General features: G+C 41.7%; 1 protein-coding gene across 1 annotated transcript; it reads left to right on the top strand.

Moving 5' to 3' along the window:
- Nucleotides 1-26,515, top strand: elovl6 (ELOVL fatty acid elongase 6). The gene is made up of 4 exons (XM_055927392.1): nt 1-348; nt 19,316-19,447; nt 19,729-19,880; nt 24,857-26,515. The coding sequence occupies exons 1-4, from the start codon at nt 266-268 to the stop codon at nt 25,318-25,320; spliced, it is 831 nt and encodes a 276-aa protein (XP_055783367.1). The 5' UTR covers nt 1-265; the 3' UTR covers nt 25,321-26,515.

Below are 26,515 nucleotides of genomic sequence, written 5' to 3'. Positions count from 1 at the left end.
CACAGTGACAATCTACTTGCAAAACAAACATGGCATCTCAGGCTTTAGGACCGTGAATCCACCTCCTTGGTGGAGAGCGCCTATGCCGGCTCGAGCTGTCATGTAGTCGGACGTTCGCGTTCAGTTTGATAGTTTTTGGCAGTGGCAAGAGCGATGCAAGACAAGAAGTGTAGATGAGATAGAGAGATAAAGAGGAAACCAGTTAAATATAACACATAATCAGAATATAACTTTGTATCCGTTTACAGGAAAGCGCTCAGTGAACATGTCGGTGTTGGCGCTACAAGAGTACGAATTTGAGAGACAGTTCAACGAGGACGAAGCCATACGATGGATGCAAGAAAACTGGTAGATATAGTCTATGAAATATCATATTGATGTGGGGAGGATTGTTTGTGTATATGTGACACAATTTCCTCATAATCTTATTAATAGAAACAGGAAATGAATGAATAAGAATAGCATAGTCTGCATGCTGCTAACGTTAAGCTTGCAAATAGCGTATGTTGTGGTCTGCTTAGGCTTTTCTATAATCACATCTTTCTCATAAAGCAGCTAGAGGATCATCCGCACACAGAGAGTAGCCTACCCCATTCACAACATATGCAGGCCTGGCTGTGAATTAGTTACAATGAATCAAGAAAGTGCCCATTGGTGAATAGCCTACCAACTGAACCTATCACTCTATTATTAGGCTACATCTCGTTACAATTTCCTTGCCTTCTGATGTGACTTTCAGTGATTTGCGTATGTAGAATGTTTATTTTAGGCAACAGATTCCAGGTATTCAAGGTGATGCGGCGCTACTGTTATCTGTCTGCTGACCAGATAATTCCATCCTCTTACATTTACCGCTGCCCAATAGCCCTGTATTACACCCGTACGCTATGAATGAAATAAATCCCACATGCCGAGAGTTGACATAGGTAGACCTTTCGTTTATTAGCATACTATTTTATCTAGACCGTTGCGCTCCAAAAACTGATTACATTTAGACCTACAATACGCACAATACCGGTTTGGAGTCTGTAGTCTCGTTTTTCTGGCCAAACAGACAGAATAACTAAACAAACGTGTTCATTCATTGACACAGAGCGCATCAGTGCCCGTGGCAATAACCTTCCTAGCCTATATGTCTAAGGTGCTAACCATTACAAACACATTCCTAAAGAAAAGATGACCAAATTATAGGCAAACACTCAAAATAACATCACTGCCTGGATAGGCTATATGTTCATGTTCTGGCTAAACCCTTAACATAGACATATGCTCACCAAAGACAGGGTAAGACGAAGCCATACGATGGATGCAGTATCGCACCATGCGATATCGCACCACAGACAGAATAAATAGCAAACTAACAAAACTTGGCTTGGTAATGCCTATTGATGCCGGATGATGCAGGTGATGAGCACAGCCATAATCAGGTTATGCTCAGGTTATGCTCCATCTGCAATCACACCCTACTAATACCTGTAAGTTTCTAAGAAATAAATCACCATTATGTTTTTTTTAAAATAATTTTTATAATGGACTGTTATCCATGACCATCAGTGTCTAATTAGTCTCCTGAGTCTACCATTGTAATAGCCTATGGGAGGTTACCACTTATGCATTGGTTATTAACTGACTTAAATAATGATTCAAGTAATTATACCTGTTGAAAAACCTTCAATAGATAGGTAAAAATCTCATTTGTAATGCAACAGCAGCCTACTCTAATGCCACATGCTGGTTTATGGGTAGGCTACAGAACTAGGAAATAGCAAAAAGAAGTGTGGTAATTTGTAATAGTAGAAACATTTAGGTTGCAATTAAACACTTCTTTAAAAAGGGACATTTTGTAGAAGTCCAAATGTGTTCCTTTTCAGAATCAAGCGTGTGGAAACATTGTGCAGGAGCTGCCCATAAGTTGGTGCTACCAACTGACCAATAGAAATGATCTTATGATGTCTGCTGACAGAGTGCTAGCCAATCACATCGCAGCTGATGATCTGTGCCCACTCTTCTGGGCAGCGTTTGCACTGCAGCAGGGATGTCTGCTCTGACAAGACCATATCGCATGGTTCTGAGAGGAAATAACTACTGCACAAATTCATGAGTGGTTAGTCACATTCACCCAAATTGACATTACACAATAGGTGTATGAACATGTTACATGTTTTGAGAGATATGTTATAGAGTAGTCAACTTAGTTGTAAATAGGTGCAGCCCTTCAGCATAAACTCCTAAAGAGAAAAATCATCATTGAATGTTAACCAACCTGTTTCTTTCTCTGCCGCACAGATACAATAACAATGCATTGCTTCATGGGTGATTTTCTGGCACATTTCAACTGCCTTTAACCTTTGGGGCCCTATTCAATGAAACAAAATACCATAATGGCACTTTCTGATGCATGTACTAATCAAAACAACACTTTCAAACTCCACAGCATTGTAATGGAAGCATGTGTCCTCACTATGCAGGTGACCTCCCTCTCTCTCTCATCACATTTCTTGAATGGGCTACTGTATTTTGAGGCCTACCAAACACCAATGGGAAATAGAGGAAAGTTTTAATGGTCGGCTGCTGCAGTCTGTGTGATGAAACAGTTGCAGGGACGGCCTCTGTAGCTGCCAGTACTAACAAACTCAGGAAGTGCACCTTAGTCCAGCGAGGACAAAACCCCTGGGGAAAGTGAGGACAGATGATAAGCTCTTTAGGGAACGACTGCAAAGAATCAAGCTTACGCAAACCTTGCCTCATTGTTATAACAAGGCTTGCTCTTTGCTATTGGGGTGTTCAATCCAAACGGGAGAAAAATGTCATGGTTGACTCAGCATGTCTGGAAATGTTATCTGATCTTCAAATCACTGCTTCGGCTTCAGGAGGCAGTGTGCAGTGTGCTTAACTTGAAAAACAGCATATAGCTACCCTCACATAACTGCTAATTAAACTACCCTCACTTGCCATTAGCTCCTGCAAATAGCCTCCCCCTCAGGACAAATGTTTTTGGTTGAGACTCTGTGAACTTGTAATATCTCCCACTGGGCACACCATGTAATTTCAAGGTGGATAATTGGGTCATATTTGGTTGCGATGTTGATCAATGAGATTACAATCACTCAAATGGGAATACAATGTCAGATATTTTGTTTATTTACACAACAGATTGTGATATCACTGTTCATCTAATAGCACAACCACATGACCTGGATTGCAGTTGAGATTATATTAAAAGTACATGGTGCAAGTGATCAATAGCGTTCAAGATTCTGCGCAGATTATTACAGCAATTGTGAAGATCTCCACAGACCTGCGACAACCTATGCATGCTATCTTGAACATGCACACTTTATATGATTAGATAAGAATACCTTTATAGTTACAGTAACCTCAATGTGGCCAGGGATGTGTTTCTCATTTTAAGGTTGAATGTCACATTCATTTGTAAGAGCCTTAATTTAAGGCTGTTTTCTGTATTACAAAAGTAGTATTGAATTGTATTTGTTGACAATGCAACCAAATATCAACATTTAAAGGAGATGTATCCACAGCTTGCATAGTTCCACCTGAGCCACTGGCTTCATCCCATTCTTTAACTTGTATTTGTGGTTGAGTTCTAATTTATTTTCTTCTATTTCTTTTTTATTTGGTGGGGTGTGGGGGGGGGGGGGGGGGGGGGTGTAGATCAGCTTTAATATTGTAAATAGATTGTGGCTTCTATCAATGTTATTAGTTGAGAGAATGCGAAGAGTGTGCAAAGCTGTCATTAATGCAAAGGGTGGCTACTTTGAAGAATCTCAAATATAAAATATAATTGGATTAGTTTAACACTTTTGTGGTTACTACATCATTCCATATGTGTTATTTCATAGTTTTGATGTCTTCACTATTATTCTACAATGTAGAAAATAGTAAAAATGAAGAAAAACCCTTGATTGAGTTGGTGTGTCCAAACTTTTGACGGGTACTGTATATTTAATTCTTTTAATATTTTCCTTCTTTATTATTTTCCCCTAACCCTACCACCCCTCCCCTGAATTGGAGTAAACTAATGGGACAACAATACTTATGCTTTCACTTCCAGCTTATACATACTACACACATTTCACGGACAGTATATTTTACATTAGTTATATTTTGTTTGTTTTTAGTCCCACCCGTCAGCTAAGCTCAACCCCTCCCATCTATCTCTGAAGACCATACAGTCTAGCTGCCATATATTTTCCCACTCAACATATAATTTGTTAAAGGGATTCTTTGGAATTTTGGTAATGAGGCCATTTACAGTGCATTTGGAAAGTATTCAGACCCCTTGACTTTTTCCACATTTTGTTACATTACAGCCTTATTTTAAAATTAATTGAATTGTTTCCCCCCTCATCAATCTACACGCAATTCCCCATAATGACAAAGGAAAAACAGGGATTTCGTTTTTTTTGCAAATTTATAAAAAATATAAAACTGAAATATCACATTTACATAAGTATTCAGACTCTTTACTCGGTACTTTGTTGAAGCATCTTTGGGAGCAATTACAGATTTGAGTCTTCTACATCTGCATTGCTTGCTGTTTGGGGTTTTAGGCTGAGTTTCTGTACAGCACCTTGTGACATCGGCTGATGTAAACAGGGCTTTATAAATACATTTGATTGATTCTTGGGTATGACGCTACAAGCTTGACACACCTGTATTTGGGGATTTATGTCCATTCTTATCTGCAGATCCTCTCAACCTCTGTCAGGTTGGATGGCTAGCGTCACTGCACAGCTATTTTCAGGTCTCTCCAGTGATGTTTGATCGCGTTCAAGTCCAGGCTCTGGCTGGGCCACTCAAGGATATTCTGAGACTTGTCCAGAAGCCACTCCTTTGTTGTCTTGGCTGTGTACTTAAGGTCGTTGTCCTGCTGGAAGGTGAACATTCCACCCAGTCTGAGGTCCTGAGCACTCTGGAGCAGGTTTTCATCAAGGATCTCTCTGTACTTTGCTCCGTTCATCTGTCCCTGGATCCTGACTAGTCTCCCAGTCCCTGCCGCTGAAAAACATCCCCACAGCAGGATGCTGCCACCCCCATGCTTCAACGTAGAAATGGTGCCAGGTTTTCTCCAGATGTGACACTTGGCTATTCAGGCCAAAGAGTTCAATCTTGGTTTCATCAGACCAGAGAATCTTGTTTCTCATTATCTGAAAGTCCTTTAGGTGCCTTTTGGCAAACTCCAAGCAATCTGTCATTTGCCTTTTACTGAGGAGTGGCTTCCGTCTGGCCACGCTAACATAAAGGCCTGATTGGTGGTGTGCTGCTGAGATGGTTGTCCTCCTGGAAGGTTCTGTGCCTTTCCAAATCATGTCCAATCAATTGAATTTACCACAGGTGGACTCCAATCAAGTTGTAAAAACACTCCAAGGATGATCAATAGAAACAGGATGCACCTGAGCTCAATTTCAACTCTCATAGCAAAGGGTCTGAATACTTATATAAATAAGGTATTTCTGTTTTTAATGTTTAATACATTTGCAAACTTTTCGAAAAACCTGTTTTAGCTTATTATGGGATATTGTGCTAGATTGATGTCAATGTTTTATTTAATCCATTTGAATCCATTTTAGAATAAAGCTGTAACATAACAAAATGTAGAAAAAGGGAAGGGGTCTGAATACTTTCCCGAAGGCACTGTATATACTTCCCCAGAGTCAGATGAACTAAAGGATACCATTTTTATGCCTGTGTCCATTATGAAGGAGGTTAGAGGTAGTTTTGTGCATCAATGCTAACTAGCATTAGGAAGTCTGTGGATATTTACTAGGATGCTAGAGACAAAAATTATATCTACTAGTTCATCTGACTCTGGGGAAGTAGATAAAGGCCCTCATTGTCAAAGTCCCAAAGTATCCCTTTAACTTGTGGACAAGTTAATAGGCTATTTATTGTATTTCAGAAGTGATTTCAAAAGTAATATTGAATTATGTTTGGTTATCAACACAACCAAATTTCATCGTTTTAAAGGGGATTTATTTTCTGCTTGGACAGTTCCATTTGTGCCACTGACTTAGTCTGTCTTTAATTCCAGTTTTTCTACAAATTAATAATTGATATGTTGGAATCACGTCTCCATCTCAACTAACAATCGAAGTTAAAGAACAGGATCAAATCAAAAGTTAAATGCACTTTAAATCAAATTTGATTTGATTTAGTCCGATTCTTTAACTTAGATTTTTGATTGAGATGGAGACGTGAATCCAACTTATGAATGTTATACAGTAAATAACAGTAAGTAACATTCAACTTTAAAATGAGTAACACATTCATGGCCACATTTTGAGGTTTGAAGCCAACCAGAGCTTAAATCCCTAGACCTATAGTATTGTCTATTTTAATTGAATTCTGGATTGAATTGGAACAATAGCTGTTGATGACCTAAAATAGTATCATTTATGATATATGAGTGATAAAGTATTGTCCCATTTCATTTGCTCTGATAAACCTACCCTTTGGAATGACTTGGATAACAACCGTGAATCTATTTAGTTTTTAAGAGGAGATCTCTCAACAAACATTCTCATAAAACACATTGTAATAGTGACAAATATCATAACTAAGCAGGACAGGGCTTGGTTAAAACCCTGGATGAGTGACCAAATGGTAGCTGTAGATAGATCAATTCTCCAGTAGGTGTTGCCCAGCCTATAGTTTTTTTTCTGATAGTGGATATAATGATCTGATGTTGTTTTAATAAAGATACAAATTTTACGTATTGTCTATGTTGAAATTTGGTTACCATGATGACATAATTCTGTGGTTAAAATGTCAACCTTAAAACAACAGTTTACTTTGACTTACATTGACAAATGATGTTGAAACAAACAAAGAATCTCAGTCCTGGGCACATACAGCATTTTGGCAACAGACACTTATTCTTTTGGAGTTAGTCAACAAAGTGGCAATGTGACATTTTGATGATGGATTGACATTTAACAGATTCATTCACAAGGTCACTTTGAGATCACCGTTTAGTGGCAATAGAATGCACAATGTGGCTATAACTGAAAATAATTGTACTTTCAAATGTCTCGATATTTTGTGGTTTATAAAGAGGACGCTGTTTGTTCTCTGTGTGGTCTTAAGTATAAACCTGATGAGACATTGCCCAGTGAGAGAAGAAAAAAATACCAAGGGACTATTTTTGCTCAGCATAGCGTTATTAACTATCACATTCCCTCCAGGCTCAAACCCTATAGCACCAGAGCACCCTCTTCTAGAGGTTGGAACTGGTTCAAGGAACAGAACCGAAAACTGAAAAATAACACAATTTTTAAAGGAACAGAATCAGAACCGGGAATGAAAGTGATTTACAGTATACTGTTCCGGAACAGAACCGTTATTTTAAACCAGTTAATAACATTATTTTATTTCTGGGCATTTTTTTCCCAGTCCCACAAAAGATGAAAAAAAGTGCCTATGCAAAGCCCTCTCTCTGTCAAAAAAAAGCCCTCTCTCCATCCAAAAAATGGAATAGAAAAAAACATATCATAATTTATATTTCGTGTGTCTGTGTTTCATAATTTTCCTTCAATTTGCAAGAGGCTGAATGTATCTTACCGGAGAAAGCATCCAAGCGAGCGAAATAGCTCCCCTCTGTATCTGATGCTGTCTGGTCAAAAAGAGTATGACATTGTTGCATTAAATGAGCCAGTGAGCATTTGGCCTCCCTTGATCATTTTGAAAATAAAATAATAGCCAATCAGCATTGAGCTTAACTTAGTGAGCTCAACTGTGAATTGTCCTGGCACACATAAAAAAGTGTCAAGGGAAGCCAGTTTGGATTTGGCTTCACTTCTATCACATCACATTGCGAGAAATATGTCAGAAACAACTTGAATTGTTGCATCTCGTTGTATTGTTGTCCTCCGGTGGCTAGCTAGCTACCTTGAATTGTCCCTTTCCTAAAATAGCCATGGATGGAGATAGGGATTTGGACTTTTACTTAATTCTCCGTACTGGCCAGTGATTATAACGGTGATTCTGATCCAACCATACATTCATACATTGTGCCTCTGGACTGAGAGGATGGAAGTTCAAATTAAATCAAATTACATTTTATTTGTCACATATGCCTAATACCGTGAAATTCTTACAAGCCCTTAACAAACAATGCAGTTTTAAGAAAAATAAGAGTGAAGAAAATATTTACTAAATAAACGAAAGTAAAAACATAAAGTAACAATAACGAGGCTATATACAGGCGGTACCGGTACCGAGTCAATTTACGGGGGTATAGGTTTGTCAGGTTAGTTGAGGTAATTGAAGTAATATGTACGGTTGAAGTCGGAAGTTTACATACACTTAGGTTGGAGTCATTAAAACTCGTTTTTCAACCACTCCACAAATTTCTTGTTAACAAACAATAGTTTTGGCAAGTCGGTTAGGACATCTACTTTGTGAATGAAACAAGTAATTTTTCCAACAATTGTTTACAGACAGATTATTTCACTTATAATTCACTGTATGACAATTCCAGTGGGTCAGACGTTTACCTACACTAAGTTGACTGTGCCTTTAACACAGCTTGGAAAATTCCCGAAAATTATTTCATGGCTTTAGAAGCTTCTGATAGGCAAATTGACATCATTTGAGTCAATTGTATGTGTACATGTGGATGTATTTCAAGGCCTACCTTCAAATTCAGTGCCTCTTTGCTTGACATCATGGGAAAATCTGAAGAAATCAGCCAAAACCTCAGAAAAAAAATTGTAGACCTCCACAAGTCTGGTTCATCCTTGGGAGCAATTTCCAAACACCTGAAGGTACCACATTCATCTGTACCAGCAATAGTACGCAAGTATATACACCATGGGACCACGTAGCCGTCATACCGCTCAGGAAGGAGACACGTTCTGTCTCCTAGAGATGAACGTACTTTGGTGTGAAAAGTGCAAATCATGTCCTCTGGTCTGATGAAACAAAAATATAACTATTTGGCCATAATGACCATCGTTATGTTTGGAGGAAAAAGGGGGAGGCTTGCAAGCGGAAGAACACCATCCCAACTGTGAAGCTCGCGGGTGGCAGCATCATGTTGTGGGGGTGCTTTGCTGCAGGAGGGACTGGTGCACTTCACAAAATAGATGGCATCATGAGGCAGGAAAATTATGTGGATATATTGAAGCAACATCTCAAGACATCAGTCAGGAAGTTAAAGCTTGGGTCTTCCAAATGGACAATGACACTAAGCATACTTCCAAAGTTGTGGCAAAATGGCTTAAGGACAACAAAGTCAAGGTATTGGAGTGGCCATCACAAAGCTCTGACCTCAATCCTATAGAAAATGTGTGGGCAGAACTGAAATAGCGTGTGCGAGCAAGGAGCAAACCTGACTCATCTACACCAGCTCTGTCAGGAGGAATGGGCCAAAATTCACCCAACTTATTGTGGGAAGCTTGTGGAAGGCTACACGAAACGTTTGACCCAAGTTAAACAATTTAAAGGCAATGCTACCAAATACTAATTGAGTGTATGTAAACTTCTGACCCACTGGGGATGTGATGAAATAAATTCAAGCTGAAATAAATCATTTTCCCTACTATTATTCTGACATTTCACATTCTTAAAATAAAGTGGTGATCCTAACTGACCTGAGACAGGCAATTTTTACTAGGATTGAATGTCAGGAATTGTCAGGAATTGTGAAAAACTGAGTTTAAATGTATTTGGCTAAGGTGCATGTAAACTTCCGACTTCAACTGTACGTATAGGTAGGGGTAAAGTGAATATGCATAGATAATTAGCAGCGAGTGGCAGCAGTGTAAATAAATAATAAATGGGAGGGGGGTCAATGCAAATAGTCCAGGTAGCCATTTGATTAGCATTCTTATGTCTTGGGGTAGAAGCTGTTAAGAAGCCTTTTGGACCTAGACTTGGCTCTATGGTACCGCTTACCGTTCGGTAGCAGAGAGAACAGTCTATGACTAGGGTGGCATGAGTCTTTGGCAATTTTTAAGGCCTTCCAGTCAGGATTCTCTCGATGGTGCAGCTGTAGAACTTTTTGAAGATCTGAGGACCCATGCCAAATCTTTTCAGTCTCCTGAGGAGAAATAGGCGTTGTCCTATCTGCTTCACAATTGCCTTGGTGTGTTTGGACCATGATAGTTTGTTGGTGATGTGGACACCAAGGAACTTGAAGCTCTAAACCTGCTCCACCACAGACCCGGCGATGAGAATGGGGGCATGCTCGGCCCTCCTTTTCCTGTAGTCCACAATCATCTCCTTTGTCTTGATCACATTGTCAGGTTGTTGTCCTGACACCACACTGCCAGGTCTCATCGTTGTTGGTGATCAGGCCTACCACCGATGTGTCGTCTGCAAACTTAATGTTGGTGTTGAAGTCATGCTTGGCCACACAGTTGTGGGTGAACAGGGAGTACAGGAGGGCCTAACCACGCACCCCTAAGGGGCTCCCATGTTGTGTTGTTGCCTACCCTTACCACCTGGGGGCGGTCTGTCAGGAAGTCCAGGATCCAGTTGCAGTGGGAGGTGTTTAGTCCCAGGGTCCTTAGCTTAGTGATGAGCTTTGAGGGCATTATGGTGTTGAATGCTGAGCTGTAGTCAATGAACAGCATTCTCACGTAGGTGTTCCTTTTGTCCAGGTGGGAAAGGGCAGTGTGGAGTGCAATAGAGATTGTGTCATCTGTGGATCTGTTTGGGCGGTATGCGAATTGGAGTGGGTCTAGAGCTTCTGGGATAATGGTGTTGATGTGAGCCATGACCAGTCTTTCAATATGTAACTAGCTAACGTTTCCCATGAAAGGAAGTAAAGGCTAGCGAGCAAGCATTTTATCCAGGTAGCCTAGGACAACAAAAAATAAAAATGTCTACTGTATGACAGTCATAGACCTTTTAGGCAACACGAAAGAGAGAAGGATGGCATTGGCGTTTCTCTACCTGTAGGGTGAGACATGTTTTTTTCTATTTGCACGAACACACACACACACACACACACACACACACACACACACACACACACACACACACACACACACACACACACACACACACACACACACACACACACACACACACACACACAAATCAGAACAGTGGACAGCCACATCATAGTTAGCTTACGTTGATTGGACTAAATTGTTTTTGGTATATTTTAGCTGTCACTGTATTAGACTAAGCATAGGTGATTTGATGATGTTGAAATGTGGAAATGGTGCTGGAATAGTGGAGGCAGCTCCACTGGTTCTGTTTTAAAAGTCATTTAGTGGTCCGAAAATGTCGGAAACATTAACTTGCTTGACCATGCTATAGGTCATGTAACTGTTTGTTACATGCAATATGCTTTGCGGACTTCACTGGACAGTGGTTGCTCTGCAGTATTGTGAACAAAGGTGTGGTTTAATTTAGTGTCTTCTTATTGTCTCAGCCTTTGTCCTATATATCGCAGTGTCAAAACATATGAACTAACAGGTTATAGAGCAAACAACACAATTATCACAACACAGGTTTTAATATGGCTTTTTTCCCCCCGGGATTTTACCCATGCACTGCTACTGGTTAGGGATACATATTTATCACAGTTGACATTGGATTTATTGACTACAAAAATGTAAGACGGGTTTTTAATTCAGGTGCTGCTCTGACCACACAAGCTTGTTAGTTAGCTAGCTATCTCTGGTCCAACGTTAAGTAAACTCTTAAGTTGAAAGACATTCAAAGTTCCTCCGCAGAAGCCGCTCCTCCGTAGATATAATGCTGTGGGCCTAATTCCAATGAGGCATGTCATAACAAGATGCCCAGTGCTTCAAGCCAAGCCTCCTCCACCCTCACTCGCTCTCTCCCCACCCGCAAAATTTCAGTTGCCTCTTGTCTTTCTGTCATGCATGTAAACATCTCACTGATCTATAGCTTGCCTTCTCCATTGCAAGTTGCTCTATCCGCACTGCATGATTGGTGAAGTAATTTAATGTTAAGTTAAATGTAAAAAAAAAAAATCCTAACTTGTTAAGATTAGTACAGATTATCTCAGCGGAACCCACATGGGGCCCTGTCCCCAAGTTTGGGAACTACTGTAATAACCTCTCTCTCTCTCTCTCTCTCTCTCTACTTGCTTCCTCTCGCTCTTTGTCTCCTCTGCTTCCTCCTGAATGTATTGCAGCCTGCCTCAGCCTCGCCAGGTATTATGAGAACCTAGTAGCCTATTTTTTACTCCTGTTGAGGTAGACTCCGTTTAATGTTAGCTTCTTACTTCATCCTAGCTGGCTAATACATAGCCGGAGCACTTCAACGTTACTGCAATATAAGTTTCTGCCGAAAGCTAGCCACCTGACTGACTGCCACATCTCTAAGCGACTATTTACCAGTTGTGCACTCGTTCTCCGAGAGCCGTTTTTGTTTGTTTGGTGGATGTCTATAGACACGGCAGGAGTCGCAGGACGGTTTTAAAATTGCATTTTGTCCGGCATCTTGCAAATACGCTGTCAGAAGCTTCTCTGGTTGCTTGCTTGAACCGACTTCGTGCTAGGGTAGTTAATTTCATGTCTATGGCCCTCGGCCTGTGCCGCGAGAGGGTGGAGTTAGCCGTTTGAGAGAGTGGTGAATGTGCTGCTAAAGGTAAATCCGGGGGAGGCAGGCGAACATAACAAACACACTACTATTCTTGATTCCACTCATTCGCAAAGAGGCAGGCGCAACTCGAACTCAGTCAGATCAATAATATAAGCGTTCTGAGCTGATTGACGCTGGGAGCAATATTTAGATGTTGATCTATATATTTTTTTATGATTGTGTACAAAATATATATTTGTATTATTTAAAAAAAAAAAAAAAAAAAAGAAAAAATTACAGAGGTCCAGACCTCGGTGTCCTATGTAGTTACGTGTGTGTGTAGGCCCCTGTGTGTGTGTATGCCCCTGTGTGTGTGCATGTGTGTGCTTGTGTAAGTATGAGTGTATGGCTCTGTGCCAGCAAGTGTCCAAACAACACACAGATCAGTCCATAATGTTGTCTACTTACAGTACAGCTGGCTGGTCTCAATGTCCGACACTGTGGCTGCCTGACACTGAAGTACACATATATTCCATTTACCTGCTGAGTCATTCCCAGTCAATCCCCCCACAGACGTCACCATTGCTCAGAGTCAGTGATGGTTGCTCAGGTTGTGCAGTGTATTCAGTCGTTGAAACCCTAAGTGGACTTCCAAGCAATCGGACACCATCCTCTTGGGTGACTGCATGTCATTGTAGGATCAGTTGTTTCATGCAATTCTGAAGGAAGAGCTGTAGACCTCTACAAAACGTGATGGGATAGATACCATGTTAGCTTACTGTGTGGACATACAATGAGAATACAAAACATTAAGAACACCTGCTCCTTCCATGACATTGACAGACCAGGTGAATCCAGGTAAAAGCTATGATCCCTTATTGATGCCACTTGTTAAATTCACTTCAATCAATGTAGATGAAGGGGAGGAGATGGGTTAAAGAAGAATTTTTAGGCCTTGAGACAATTGAGACATGGATTGCGTATGTGTGCCATTCAGAGGGTGAATGGGCAAGACAAAATATTTAAGTGCCTTTGAACCGGGTATGGTAGTAGGTGGCAGGCGCACCGGTTTCTGTCAAGAACTGCAACGCACATTGCTTATCTATCCATTTGTTTCAGACCTACAGCAGTTCCTAGGGTTAGTCTTTGGACAATACCCAGTATTATCTTGCCATCACATTCAAACTTCCTAAGGAACCTTCCTCTCCCCTCACTAGCTAATACTACATCGTCACTGATTGTGACTTTCTGACAAAGGTTACAATGTTCCTTTCGCAAAGGTTAGGCCAGCTAGCTGGTCCCCAATGAGTTATGGTATCGACTACTGGGAGGGATATTTTACATGCTGCTTTTCCCAGAAGGATAGGATGCGATGATGGGGATTGCTGCTGACTGCATCGACCCAGAGCCTACCTCTGGCTTGATGTTGTCACCCAGCAGTTCATCTGGATGGAGGATACAGAGAGCGAGATGTGGGGTGACTTTGCCATCTTGTCAAAGTGTCAGCTGAGAGTCAGGATGCAGACAGAGGAAAGAGCAGTCATTTCATTGTATTTCATCAAACAGCTTTTGCAGAGGCAGATATTCATTTTAAACCTGCCAGTGTATCAAATGAAATGTGTTTTTGCATTTGCTCAAGTGGCCATGAGGTCAAATATACATCTAATTTGCACTGCTCACCTTGCATCTTTTTATTTGCTAATGATCTACACTTGGAAAAATGCAATAGGTCTCATTCAAACCTTCTAAAGCTTTTATTCTCTTTCTACTATAAATAAACCAGCCACTCACCATTACACTTTAATCCCTTAACAAGCTGAAACGATTATCTGCCAGAGCCAAACAAAAGAATTTGCCTAGTTGTACAGTTATTATCAGCTCAACTGAAATAGGCAGTGTAAATAACAGTGTACATTTTAATGTATCATTATCGAACTCATTCTTCCCATTGAATACACTGGCGTAAATTTTTTAAACTGTATCATAACACTAGCGCCAGAGGCAACACTTTTTTAGTGTTAGGCATTGTATGATGTAACAATTATGTTTCTTGCTGTATGTCCAGTTCTAGACTTATAGTTCTCTGTTCACCACTGAATTAGACTCCCGACTCAAGGCCACCAGATGCATCAAACTCTTTGCATTCCGGCGGAAGTCATTCATTTTCAATGGAGCCGTCTGCAGCTCTACATTGGGGGTGCCGTACTAGGCGGCGCTGAGTTCTGTATGGTGCATGTGTTCAATATTTTCAACTCGTGCGTTGCTTTACCATGCAGTTGTACAAACGGAGGTACACACAGACTCCAACTAGCTAGCTTTTAGTGAGTTGAAAAGAGAAGCACGTGTGCATCAGGCACGGCAAATGCGGGATAGACATCCAGCAAAACAAAACGCATATGCATCTGGTGGACAGCGGGCATCAGGGTGGCTCTTACCGGACTGTCTAATCTGTTATATCCAGGGCTTATTTATATCTTGGCCTTATGTAGCACTCTGTTACAGAACCAAAAGTTTGGTGTACCTCAAGGGTATGCCTTGACGCCACAACTGATTCCACTGCTACTGTGCAACCTACAAACAACCAAAGCAAGCCAAAGGACAAGGCCATTCATCCTGAACTGAGTTGCTTTACTGCAAAGGCAGCTCTCAGACCGAACACACACACACTCATCCTTATAGTCAGTGTTACGTAAGGGGTGAAATCTCCTGCTCCAGCTAATACAGATCCAAGTTACACATCAGGTTAGCCAGCAGCTTTGACCAACACAGCTAGGGGAAGGGAAAGGGCCACAAGTGTGACTAGCCTAGTTATTGTGAACTGCTAACACTAGGTTAGCCCAACCATTAGAAGGTGCATGCAGATCTAGCCATCACTATTGAAAGACTCCTTTTGTATAAGAAAAGTTGAGTCAAATAGTTCCTGCCATGGTCCAGTATCATGATCAGGTGAGATTTAAGCCTTCAGGTAAGATTTGTTTAGAGATCTGTCCACACATTCCCTATCTAATCTCTCTCTGAAATAGGCCACTTACACTGTTAAATATTTACAGAACGAGATACCTATTGCAATGATTTTTCAAACAAGCCCTAAATCAGGGGACATATTATTCCAAAAATAAATCCATACAGGTACAATATTGTGAAATCCTACATTATGATTATAACCAGGCTCAGTCATTAGTTCTGTGACCTCCTTCATATTAAATATAATATTTATAGCTCAAGCCACTAGCTAGCTCTGTTTGGCAGGATGACCTGATACATTGTGCAGACATAGGAGGGAATGAGATCCCCCGGCAGGCCGCCACTGCTTTGCTCGCTCTATCAGAAAGCATTAGATCAGCCCCTAATGTTTGCTTAGCTCCAGCAGAGGCTCTGGTACAGACTCGGCCACCGCCTAGCAAGTCTCACTCAGCGATAAGGGAATGCATGGGAGGTGGCTTGCTCTCCACGAATGCTGATGATGACTGGCAAAATGGAGCAGTCTGCAGCTCTGTTGGATAGCTCTCAGGGATGTGAGAGGTACAATATAATAATGAAGAAAAAGGGCCACAACTCCATTTTAAAGCATAGGAACATTTCAGGAAATATGTCCCAAATATGTCCCCACTCATGGTTTTGTTTGAAGCCTCAATGTTCGACCTTTGCTGTATGTGACGTTTACTATTTTCACAGTGATTATTCATTTGGAATCACTGTTAGGCTGTGCTTTAAACTGCCGTTGAAGCTGAGGTGAATTGTAAAGGTGTTTCGAACAAATCTCAGCTGGAAGAATAAAGTAAGGTTTCAGAACGCACAGAGTGTGAGAAGTCTCTTCTGATTGCACTACTGTACTTGCAAAAGTAGAACTCCTTCCTCTGATACATTGTGCCATCGTCATTAGTCAGCATACATAGTGTAGAGTTTCCTGTTAGGGTTTTCCAAATAGTATTGCATTTACATTTTAGCAGACACTCATTGCTGGGGTTTTTGACTCCAAACTGAGTTTTCATTTAAGTATATCCTGTCTCAGGTCGCTTTGTGGTTCATTATTGTTGGATGGGAGTAAAGAACAAATAAATCAGATGTGAAGAAAAGAGTCCAGTGCCAAGAGTCTAATGTCTTGGAGTTGATTGAAGTGCTGTGTATAAATCTTGTTTCAGGTGAAGATAAATATCTTGGATTAGTCCAGCATCTCTGATGCCGTCATTCAGAGACGATTGCATATCTCTGACTATAACCCTCCCTGACAGAGCTTCTCTTTTAAAAGTCGCTTAGAGGCACAGATCTAGGATTATTTTATACTCTGCCAATCATGACCTTAACTATTAAAGAGCTACTGAACTCCCCGATTCGCTCGGTTGTTTTTCTGTTTCGACACTAAAATATCTGTTTCTGACTCATATTGATGCCACATAGGCTGTTTTCAAAGGGTTTCATTGCTTTTTAAAGGCAGTCGGTCTTTAACATGCAAAACTGACCATAGCTCAGCATCTAGGTGATGACCTCTGACCCCTAGACCTAGATATAGAGAGGCAGCAAGAGACACTTTCAGCCCCCAGCCCCTAACCGAAGCTCCGACGTGAATGCTCTTGCCACATGCAGGTACTACGAGGCGCGGGGGCATGATGTGAATTCACACTGACGTCTCAAATTAATTTCCATTCCTGGAGGCATTGCTTAGCCACAGCTGGCCCGATTGAGCAAGGAGAGAGACAGCCCTCGAACCCATTTGTCAACTTTGACCATGCCCCAGGTTTTCTCTGACCTTAGTGGGTTTTAGTCCATGTTATTGTACCTCATTCAGACTGTACTCTGTATGGCTTTACACACTACTGAGACAAACCAAGCTGAACCAAACCAAGCTTTACTGTGCTGACCTGGTTGAGCAGCCACCATAGTTGCTGAGAACTGTGCTGAATAGGACCACGTGAAAAGATCACAACCAGCACAGTTTGGTTTGGGTTCGATGGTGTGAACAAGGTACTTCTACGTCTCTGAAGCTTCAACTGTACTGTTCTGAGGAATCTGTTTATCATTGTGACCTTTAACCTTTTTGGCTGTGAAGACTGTCTGAGCGATGTGGGCTTGTTGCTCGTCTGGAATTCGCTCTGCCTCACTATAAGGTGCTTACTCTGACTCTCTCCATTCTTCACCCTTGTTTATTTTCTTTGAAACAAGGATGTCATTCTGCGCTCTGAACTGTGCTATCATTGTGTGACAGCAGCTTCTTTGGATTTTCACTGCACTGCTTTGTCCTTTGTTCAATCAGTTATCAAGCCTGCAAGCAAACACACTAGCCATTTGATTATTTGCATTTTGAACAAAGGGGATACTCGTTGTCAACAACAGTAATGTTCTTTCAGGATATTGTTCTTGGTGAGGTTGTTCAGAAGTGTCAGCTCTGGTCAACACAAGCTAGTGAGTTTCCCTAAAGGAAGTTAGGATCTATTACGTTTCTATAATGTTAGATTTACTTTGTTTGCAGACCCTTTTTTGAAGATTTCTTCCGTTTCTTCAAGGCAAATATTCTGAGCAAAAATAGAAACGCAACATGTAAAGTGCTGGTCACATGTTTCATGAGCTGAAATAAAATATCCCAGAAAGTTTCCATACCCACAAAAGGCTTATTTCTCGCAAATTCTGTACACAAATTTGTTTACGTCCCTATTAGTGAGCATTTCTCCTTTGCCAAGATAATCCATCCACCTGAAAGGTGTGGCATATCAATAAGCTGATTAAACAGCATGATCATGACACAGGTAGACCTTGTGCTGGGGACAATTAAAGGCCACGCTAAAATGTGCAGTTTTGTCACAAAACAAATGCCACAGATGTCTCAAGTTTTTAGGGAGCGTGCAATTGGCATGCTGACTACAGGAATGTCTACCAGAGCTGTTACCAAATATTTTAATGTTAATTTCTCATTAGGTCTTATTAGGTCTTAAACCGTTTTATAAGGATGGCCAGGGCAAAGTAGGTGGAGGTATGAATGGGATTTTAGGTAATATTCCTGCATTGCGATGACAAATTAGAAGACAACTCCAATCTGGCCAGGGGAAATGGCAGAGAGGATGAGAGGCAAAGCCTATGCTCTCATAGAGTTATAAAACTCAAGCATAATGACAAGCCACATTTTCTTCCTCAATATATCATCATTACCCTAAATAAGCTCTCCTTTTGCCACTCTTCAGCCATTTTTCACAGGGAAACAACGTTAAAAAAAAATGCCCCTCCTGGTTTTAAGTTCTTGTAGACCCACCTAGTCAGCTGAAAAGAGCAAGAAATAGTGCCGTTGTCACCATATGAAGCTGAGGTTGCAGAATGGAGAAGGGGAGTTATCTTTAGGGTTTTGGGTATAACATATGGGAGCCCAAATTCTGGGTACCTCTTGGTTTATAGTTAACATCACTTTGTTATATATACCCAAATGTGATTAATTAGACCTCAAGTCTCGTTCTGAGCCCACTGGGACCAAACAAAAACTTTGAAACATCACTTTATTTTGGGCCTCTCAGCATCCAACCCCTCAGATGATAATGCTGAGCACTTCAGTATGTAGCTAATTAGATCTGAACTGGCCAGGCTGTGTATCAGCTGGTGTTCAGTGTGGAAGTAATGGAGTAGTCTGCTCCAAAATCAAAGTTTGTCAGAAGCTTTCATATCACCCCAAAAGTGATCTAATGTTGCGCTGCTGTATATTTTATACTGTGTACTTTATACTGTATATTTTAGGCCATCTGTTCTTACACTATTTTACGCTCGTAAGTGCTGATTATGTTCACCAAACTCCATCCTTCCTATACAGGAAGAAGTCCTTCCTCTTCTCAGCCCTCTATGCTGCCTGCATTCTAGGCGGCCGCCATATAATGAAACAGAGGGAGAAATTTAATCTGAGGAAACCGCTGGTGTTATGGTCCCTCACCCTTGCAGTGTTCAGGTAAGAGGGCAGACATTTACAACACTGGTCCAGTCAATGCACATACTGTAAGCATCTTGTGGCCTTAGGTATCGTATCTTAAAGGAACAGTCAGGATAGTTTGGAATAAAGAAGTCATGCTGCCAGTTTTCAGAATTACACACTCAAACAACGATGCTGCACAAACATTGCTGTGGCAGGAGAGACTGGAGAGAGACTGTATACCGGAGTCCTGGGGCTTCACTTACACCATTCTCTCTCTCTCGCTCTCTCCCTTCTCTTTCTCTTTCTTTCTTGTCCAGTATATTTGGTGCTGTTCGCACTGGAAGCTACATGACATACATTCTGATGACTAAAGGGCTCAAGCAGTCAGTGTGTGATCAGAGCTTCTACAACGGGCCTGTCAGCAAGTTTTGGGCCTACGCCTTTGTGCTCAGTAAAGCACCAGAATTGGGTAAGTTGACTGTTATTATTTCTACTACTGCTACTACTACTACTACTGCTACTACTGCTGCTGCTGCTGCTGCTGCTGTTGCTGCTGCTACTACTATTACTACTGCTGCTGCTACTACTACTACTACTACTACTAACACTGCTACTACTGCTACTACTACTAACACAGCTACTACTGCTGCTACTACCGCTACTACTACTATTACTACTACTACTGCTGCTGCTACTACTATTACTATTGCTGCTGCTACTGCTGCTGCTACTACTACTGCTGCTACTACTATTGTTGCTACTGCTACTACTACTGCTGCTACTACTACTTCTACTGCTAATACTACTACTATTACTACTAACACAGCTACTACTGCTACTACTGCTGCTACTACTGCTACTACTACTATTACGACTATTATTACTACTACTACTGCTGCTACTGCTACTACTACTATCCTTATCTATAATACATCAATATGTTTTACATGTGCCTTTTTCTGTCCATAGTGTCCATTGTGGTTATGAGACTGTGGCATTGGCCATATAGTATGTTGAGATAATACCCATAAAATATCTCTGCTCCCATTGGCTGAAAGAATCCACCCGAGGATCGGCACACGGATCTTTAGGCATGAATCGGTCTTTTCTGTCCTCCAATGACCTCAGAGACATGCGTGTCATCTCACCCCAACCGGTCCTAGTTTTAGTGACCTTTCCCTCGTACCCAGAGTCTGGCCTTTTTGTGTCTGGGAATCCATTTTCTGCCTGTTTGGCCCTTTTGTTATTGCCCAGTCCTGCCGTCACTGGGGCTCCACACCCTGTCAGTTCTGAGTACGATGCCCAGAGCAAGAGCCCCCTCTCAGGGGCACAGGGAGGGGGATAGAAGCCCCTACCCCTTGCCTGGCTCTGGCTTTCGGGTTGGGTGGAGTACAAACCTGCTGGCCCAAGCACTGATCGCTGTCACAGAGGCATATGGGAGAGAGAGAGAGTTAGAGAGAGAGAGTTAGAGAGCGAGAGAGATTTTAGAGAGAGTTAGAGAGATAGAGAGAGAGATAGAGAGAAAGACTGAGAGAGAGAGAATGATGCTGTACAAACACACACTCTCACACACAGACTGAATCCTCTGGTAGTGTTCCACTATCGAGCAGTGGGTTCACCAATTAGTCAGGTATGGTATGATAAGAGGTAAGGTCACCTTGAATGCATTGCATGTATACAGTCGTATGAAAAAGTTTGGGCACCCCTCTGAGGCTGCATAATAATTTACTCTGTCGTCACAGAAAATGATCACAGTGGCATGCCATTCATTTTCTAATAAAAGCTGAGTACTGGGGTATTGTCCAGACAAAGATTTTTAGTGTAGCAATATTATGTTGTATGAAATTAAATCAGATGTGAAAAATAGGCTATGCAAAAATGTGGGCACCCTTGTCATTCTGTTGATTTGAATACCTGTAACTACTTAGCACTGATTAATTGGAACACACAATTGGTTTGGTGAGATCATTAAGCCTTGAACTTCATAGACAAGTGCATCCAATAATGAGAAAAGGTATTTAAGGTGGCCAAATGCAAGTTGTTGTTCTCTTTGACTCTCCTCTGAAGAGTGGCAACATGGGGGCCTCAAAACAATTCTCAAATGACCTGAAAACAAAGATTGTTCAACATTATGGTTTAGAGAAAGGCTACAAGAAGCTATCGCAGAGATTTAAGCTGTCAGTGTCCACTGTGAGGAAATGGAAGACCACAGGCATAGTTCTTGTTAAGGCCAGAAGTGGCAGGCCAAGTAAAATATCGGAGAGGCAAAGGCGAAGGATGGTGAGAACGGTCAAAAAACAGCCCACAGACCACCTCCAAAGACCTACAACATCATCTTGCTGCAGATGGTGTCACTGTGCATCGTTCAACAATTCAGCGCACTTTGCACAAGGAGAAGCTGTATGGGAGAGTGATGCGGAAGAAGCCCTTTCTGCACACACGCCACAGAGTCGCTTGAGGTATGCAAACGCACATTTGGACAAGCCAGCTTCATTTTGGAATAAGGTGCTGTGGACTGATGAAACAAAGATTGAGCTATTTGGTCATAACAAGGGACGTTATGCATGGCGGCAAAAGAACACAGCGTTCCAAGAAAAACACTTGCTACCCACAGTAAAATTTGGTGGGAGTTCCATCATGCTGTGGGGCTGTGTGGCCAGTGCCGGTAGTGAGAATCTTGTTAAAGTTGAGGGTCGCATGGATTCCACTCAATATCAGCAGATTCTTGGGAATAATGTTGAAGAATCAGTCACAAAGTTGAAGTTACGCCGGCGCTGGATATTTCAACAAGACAACGACCCAAAACACTGCTTAAAATCTACCCGGGCATTTATGCAGAGGAACAAGTATAATGTTCTTGAATGGCCATCCCAGTCCCCAGACCTGAATATCATTGAGAATCTGTGAGATGATTTGAAGCGGGCTGTCCATGGTTGGCAACCATCAAACCTAACTGAACTGGAGATGTTTTGTAAGGAGGAATGGTCCAAAATACCTTCATCCAGAATCCAGACACTCATTAGAGGCTATGGGAAGCATCTAGAGGCTGTTATTTTAGCAAAAGGAGGCTCTACTAAATATTGATGTGATGTTTCTATTGGGGTGCCCAAATTTATGCACCTGTCTAATTTTTGTTTTGATGCATATTGCACATTTTCTGTTAATCCAATAAACATCATTTCACTACTGAAATATTACTGTGTCCATCAGTTATTTGATAGATCAAAATGAAATTGCTGTTCCAAACACCCAATTATTTATAAATGGAAATCATGGAAATTGTCAGGGGTGCCCAAACTTTTTCATACGACTGTATGTTAGGTGTTTTTTCTGTATAACCTGTAGTTGAGACGTCTGATGTAAGTGTACCCTGTGGGCCCAATTTCACAGACCAAAGCTGGAAAATGTTCCCAAAGCTTTTAAACAGATACACCCTGGAGACTGCTCTGCTTTTAAACAGATACACCCTGGAGACTGCTCTGCTTTTAAACAGATACACCCTGGAGACTGCTCTGCTTTTAAACAGATACACCCTGGAGACTGCTCTGCTTTTAAACAGATACACCCTGGAGACTGCTCTGCTTTTAAACAGATACACTCTGGAGACTGCTCTGCTTTTAAACAGATACACCCTGGAGACTGCTCTGCTTTTAAACAGACACACCCTGGAGACTGCTCTGCTTTTAAACAGATACACCCTGGAGACTGCTCTGCTTTTAAACAGATACACCCTGCAGACTGCTCTGCTTTTAAACAGATACACCCTGGAGACTGCTCTGCTTTTAAACAGATACACTCTGGAGACTGCTCTGCTTTTAAACAGATACACCCTGGAGACTGCTCTGATTTTAAACAGATACACCCTGGAGACTGCTCTGCTTTTAAACAGACACACCCTGGAGACTGCTCTGCTTTTAAACAGATACACCCTGGAGACTGCTCTGCTTTTAAACAGATACACCCTGGAGACTGCTCTGCTTTTAAACAGATACACCCTGGAGACTGCTCTGCTTTTAAACAGATACACCCTGGAGACTGCTCTGCTTTTAAACAGACACACCCTGGAGACTGCTCTGCTTTTAAACAGATACACCCTGGAGACTGCTCTGCTTTTAAACAGATACACCCTGGAGACTGCTCTGATTTTTAACAGATACACCCTGGAGACTGCTCTGATTTTAAACAGATACACCCTGGAGACTGCTCTGCTTTTAAACAGATACACCCTGGAGACTGCTCTGATTTTAAACAGATACACCCTGGAGACTGCTCTGCTTTTAAACAGATACACCCTGGAGACTGCTCTGATTTTAAACAGATACACCCTGGAGACTGCTCTGCTTTTAAACAGACACACCCTGGAGACTGCTCTGCTTTTAAACAGATACACCCTGGAGACTGCTCTGATTTTAAACAGATACACCCTGGAGACTGCTCTGCTTTTAAACAGATACACTCTGGAGACTGCTCTGCTTTTAAACAGATACACTCTGGAGACTGCTCTGCTTTTAAACAGATACACTCTGGAGACTGCTCTGCTTTTAAACAGATACACTCTGGAGACTGCTCTGCTTTTAAACAGATACACCCTGGAGACTGCTCTGCTTTTAAACAGATACACCCTGGAGACTGCTCTGCTTTTAAACAGATACACTCTGGAGACTGCTCTGCTTTTAAACAGATACACTCTGGAGACTGCTCTGCTTTTAAACAGATACACTCTGGAGACTGCTCTGCTTTTAAACAGATACACTCTGGAGACTGCTCTGCTTTTAAACAGACACACCCTGGAGACTGCTCTGCTTTTAAACAGATACACTCTGGAGACTGCTCTGCTTTTAAACAGATACACTCTGGAGACTGCTCTGCTTTTAAACAGATACACTCTGGAGACTGCTCTGCTTTTAAACAGATACACTCTGGAGACTGCTCTGCTTTTAAACAGATACACTCTGGAGACTGCTCTGCTTTTAAACAGATACACTCTGGAGACTGCTCTGCTCACGCATATTGTTATTGTATGTTGACACCTACAGCATAACAATTCTGAGAACCCACAGCGCATGTATCTGTGATTACATTTTATTAAACATGAGCCCTGAAAATATTTATTTGGGTCCTCACTTTGTCTTATCGCTCCTAAATGTTGCCATCATGATCTTTTAACATTGATTTACCAAGAACATGAGGTTTTTAGAAGAGGACGCTTAAATAACACTTAATGCTAGTAATAAGTGTTACCTGAAATTGATGACTTGCTATGTAAAGGTGCGCGCTTTGGTTCCGTTCCATTTGTAACTGACATTTTCTCTCTCTCTCTCTCTCTCTCTCTCTCTCTCTCTCTCTCTCTCTCTCTCTCTCTCTCTCTCTCTCTCTCTCTCTGTCTCTCTGTCTCTCTGTCTCTCTCTCTCTCTCTTTGTCTCTCTCTCCACACCCACCATGCAGGTGACACCCTGTTCATTGTGCTGCGGAAGCAGAAGCTCATCTTCCTCCACTGGTACCATCACATCACTGTTCTGCTCTACTCCTGGTACTCCTACAAGGACATGGTGGCTGGTGGCGGCTGGTTCATGACCATGAACTACCTGGTCCACTCCGTCATGTACTCTTACTACGCACTGAGGGCGGCCGGGTTCAAGGTCTCAAGGAATTTCGCCATGTTCATCACACTCACGCAGATCACCCAGATGCTGGTTGGCTGCGTGGTGAACTACCTGGTGTACTCGTGGATGCAGCAGGGTCAGGAGTGCCCGTCTCACGTGCAGAACATTGTGTGGTCCTCGCTTATGTACCTCAGCTACTTTGTGCTCTTCTGCCAGTTCTTCCATGAGGCCTACATTGACAAGACCAAGAAGGCCGCCGCAGCTAAAGCAGAAGCCGCTGCCGCAGCCGCCAGGAAGATCCAGTAGACGCGTTTTGAGAGGGAAAGAAAGAAGGGAGACTGATGGACACGAAACGCGAGGACCAAGGACTGAGGAGATGAGGAGAATTATCGGCAAATGGATGGATGAAGGATTTGACGGATGGGTGGAGGAATGAAAGAGGGAGGTTGGGAGGGGGGGGTAGAACACGAGGGAACAAAAGGTGGGACTGCTGTCCATTTGTGCTTGATCATACTACTAACGCGCAGATGTAAAATCCTTCACTTTGACAGAGGTGCCATCTCTAGAGAGCTGCACTGAGGAAGGAGCACTACCTACCAAGGCGACAAACAGTCAGTGTGTCCTTTACCTGATGTTTCTTTGGCTCCCACTTGATTCTCCATATTAATGGAACAGTTAATTTTTTACCTGATAAAGGAAGTACATCTACTTGAAAAGGTGTTACTTGATAAATAGGAAATGTATTGGTACTTATGAAGAATGCGGGGACTTAAATGTACGATTGAAACCATCTAGGTGTTTTTTGTCATTTCTTCATTGTCCTTTGCTTTTCTGTTTTTTGTTGAATCGTTTTAGACACTGGGAGTGTGTGAGAGGTAGACTTTTGTGTGACTTTTGTGTGCCGATGAAGCAAATGACACTGTAACTTCTGTACCCATCATTGCAACACAATATTTTTCTCAGGTTTTAGGTTTCCCTCAATTTTTTTCATATTATATGCATATCATCTTGATAAAGATCTTGATAATGGTCAGATATGGGCTTAAACGATGCCAAAAGGCATCAAATGGGAAGGTTGCTTTGTTACATACAAACATCTGATCTGAAGGCCGATTGGAGAAAATTTATATTGTGACCACACGGATTCAATGTGTGGCATGATGGGAAACGGAGTCTGACAGTGATCTGTTCACCGGCCAGTAATGACCTCACAAAGTCGCAGACCACATTTGAAAGCGAGACGCTATACATTTCCAAAGACTTTAATGAAAGAAACGGTAACAGAAAAATGCCTCAAGACCAGTGGACATCGAAGTGTATTGAATTTAAAACATATTTATGTTTAAAAAAACAAAACATGCAAGTGTCAAAATTCAATGTTATAACTTTAAGTAACCTGTATCTTTTAATGGTGTCTGTCATGTTATTGTGCATTCACACTGTATCAATGTAAATCATTGTTGCTAAAGAACCAAGAGTGCGAACAAGGAGTGTTATTACA

This window comes from Salvelinus fontinalis, chromosome 6 (genome assembly GCF_029448725.1).
Source record: "Salvelinus fontinalis isolate EN_2023a chromosome 6, ASM2944872v1, whole genome shotgun sequence".
NCBI lineage: Eukaryota > Metazoa > Chordata > Actinopteri > Salmoniformes > Salmonidae > Salvelinus > Salvelinus fontinalis.
The sequence above is the reverse complement of the archived record's forward strand: the minus strand, read 5'-3'. Positions and strand labels throughout refer to the sequence as shown.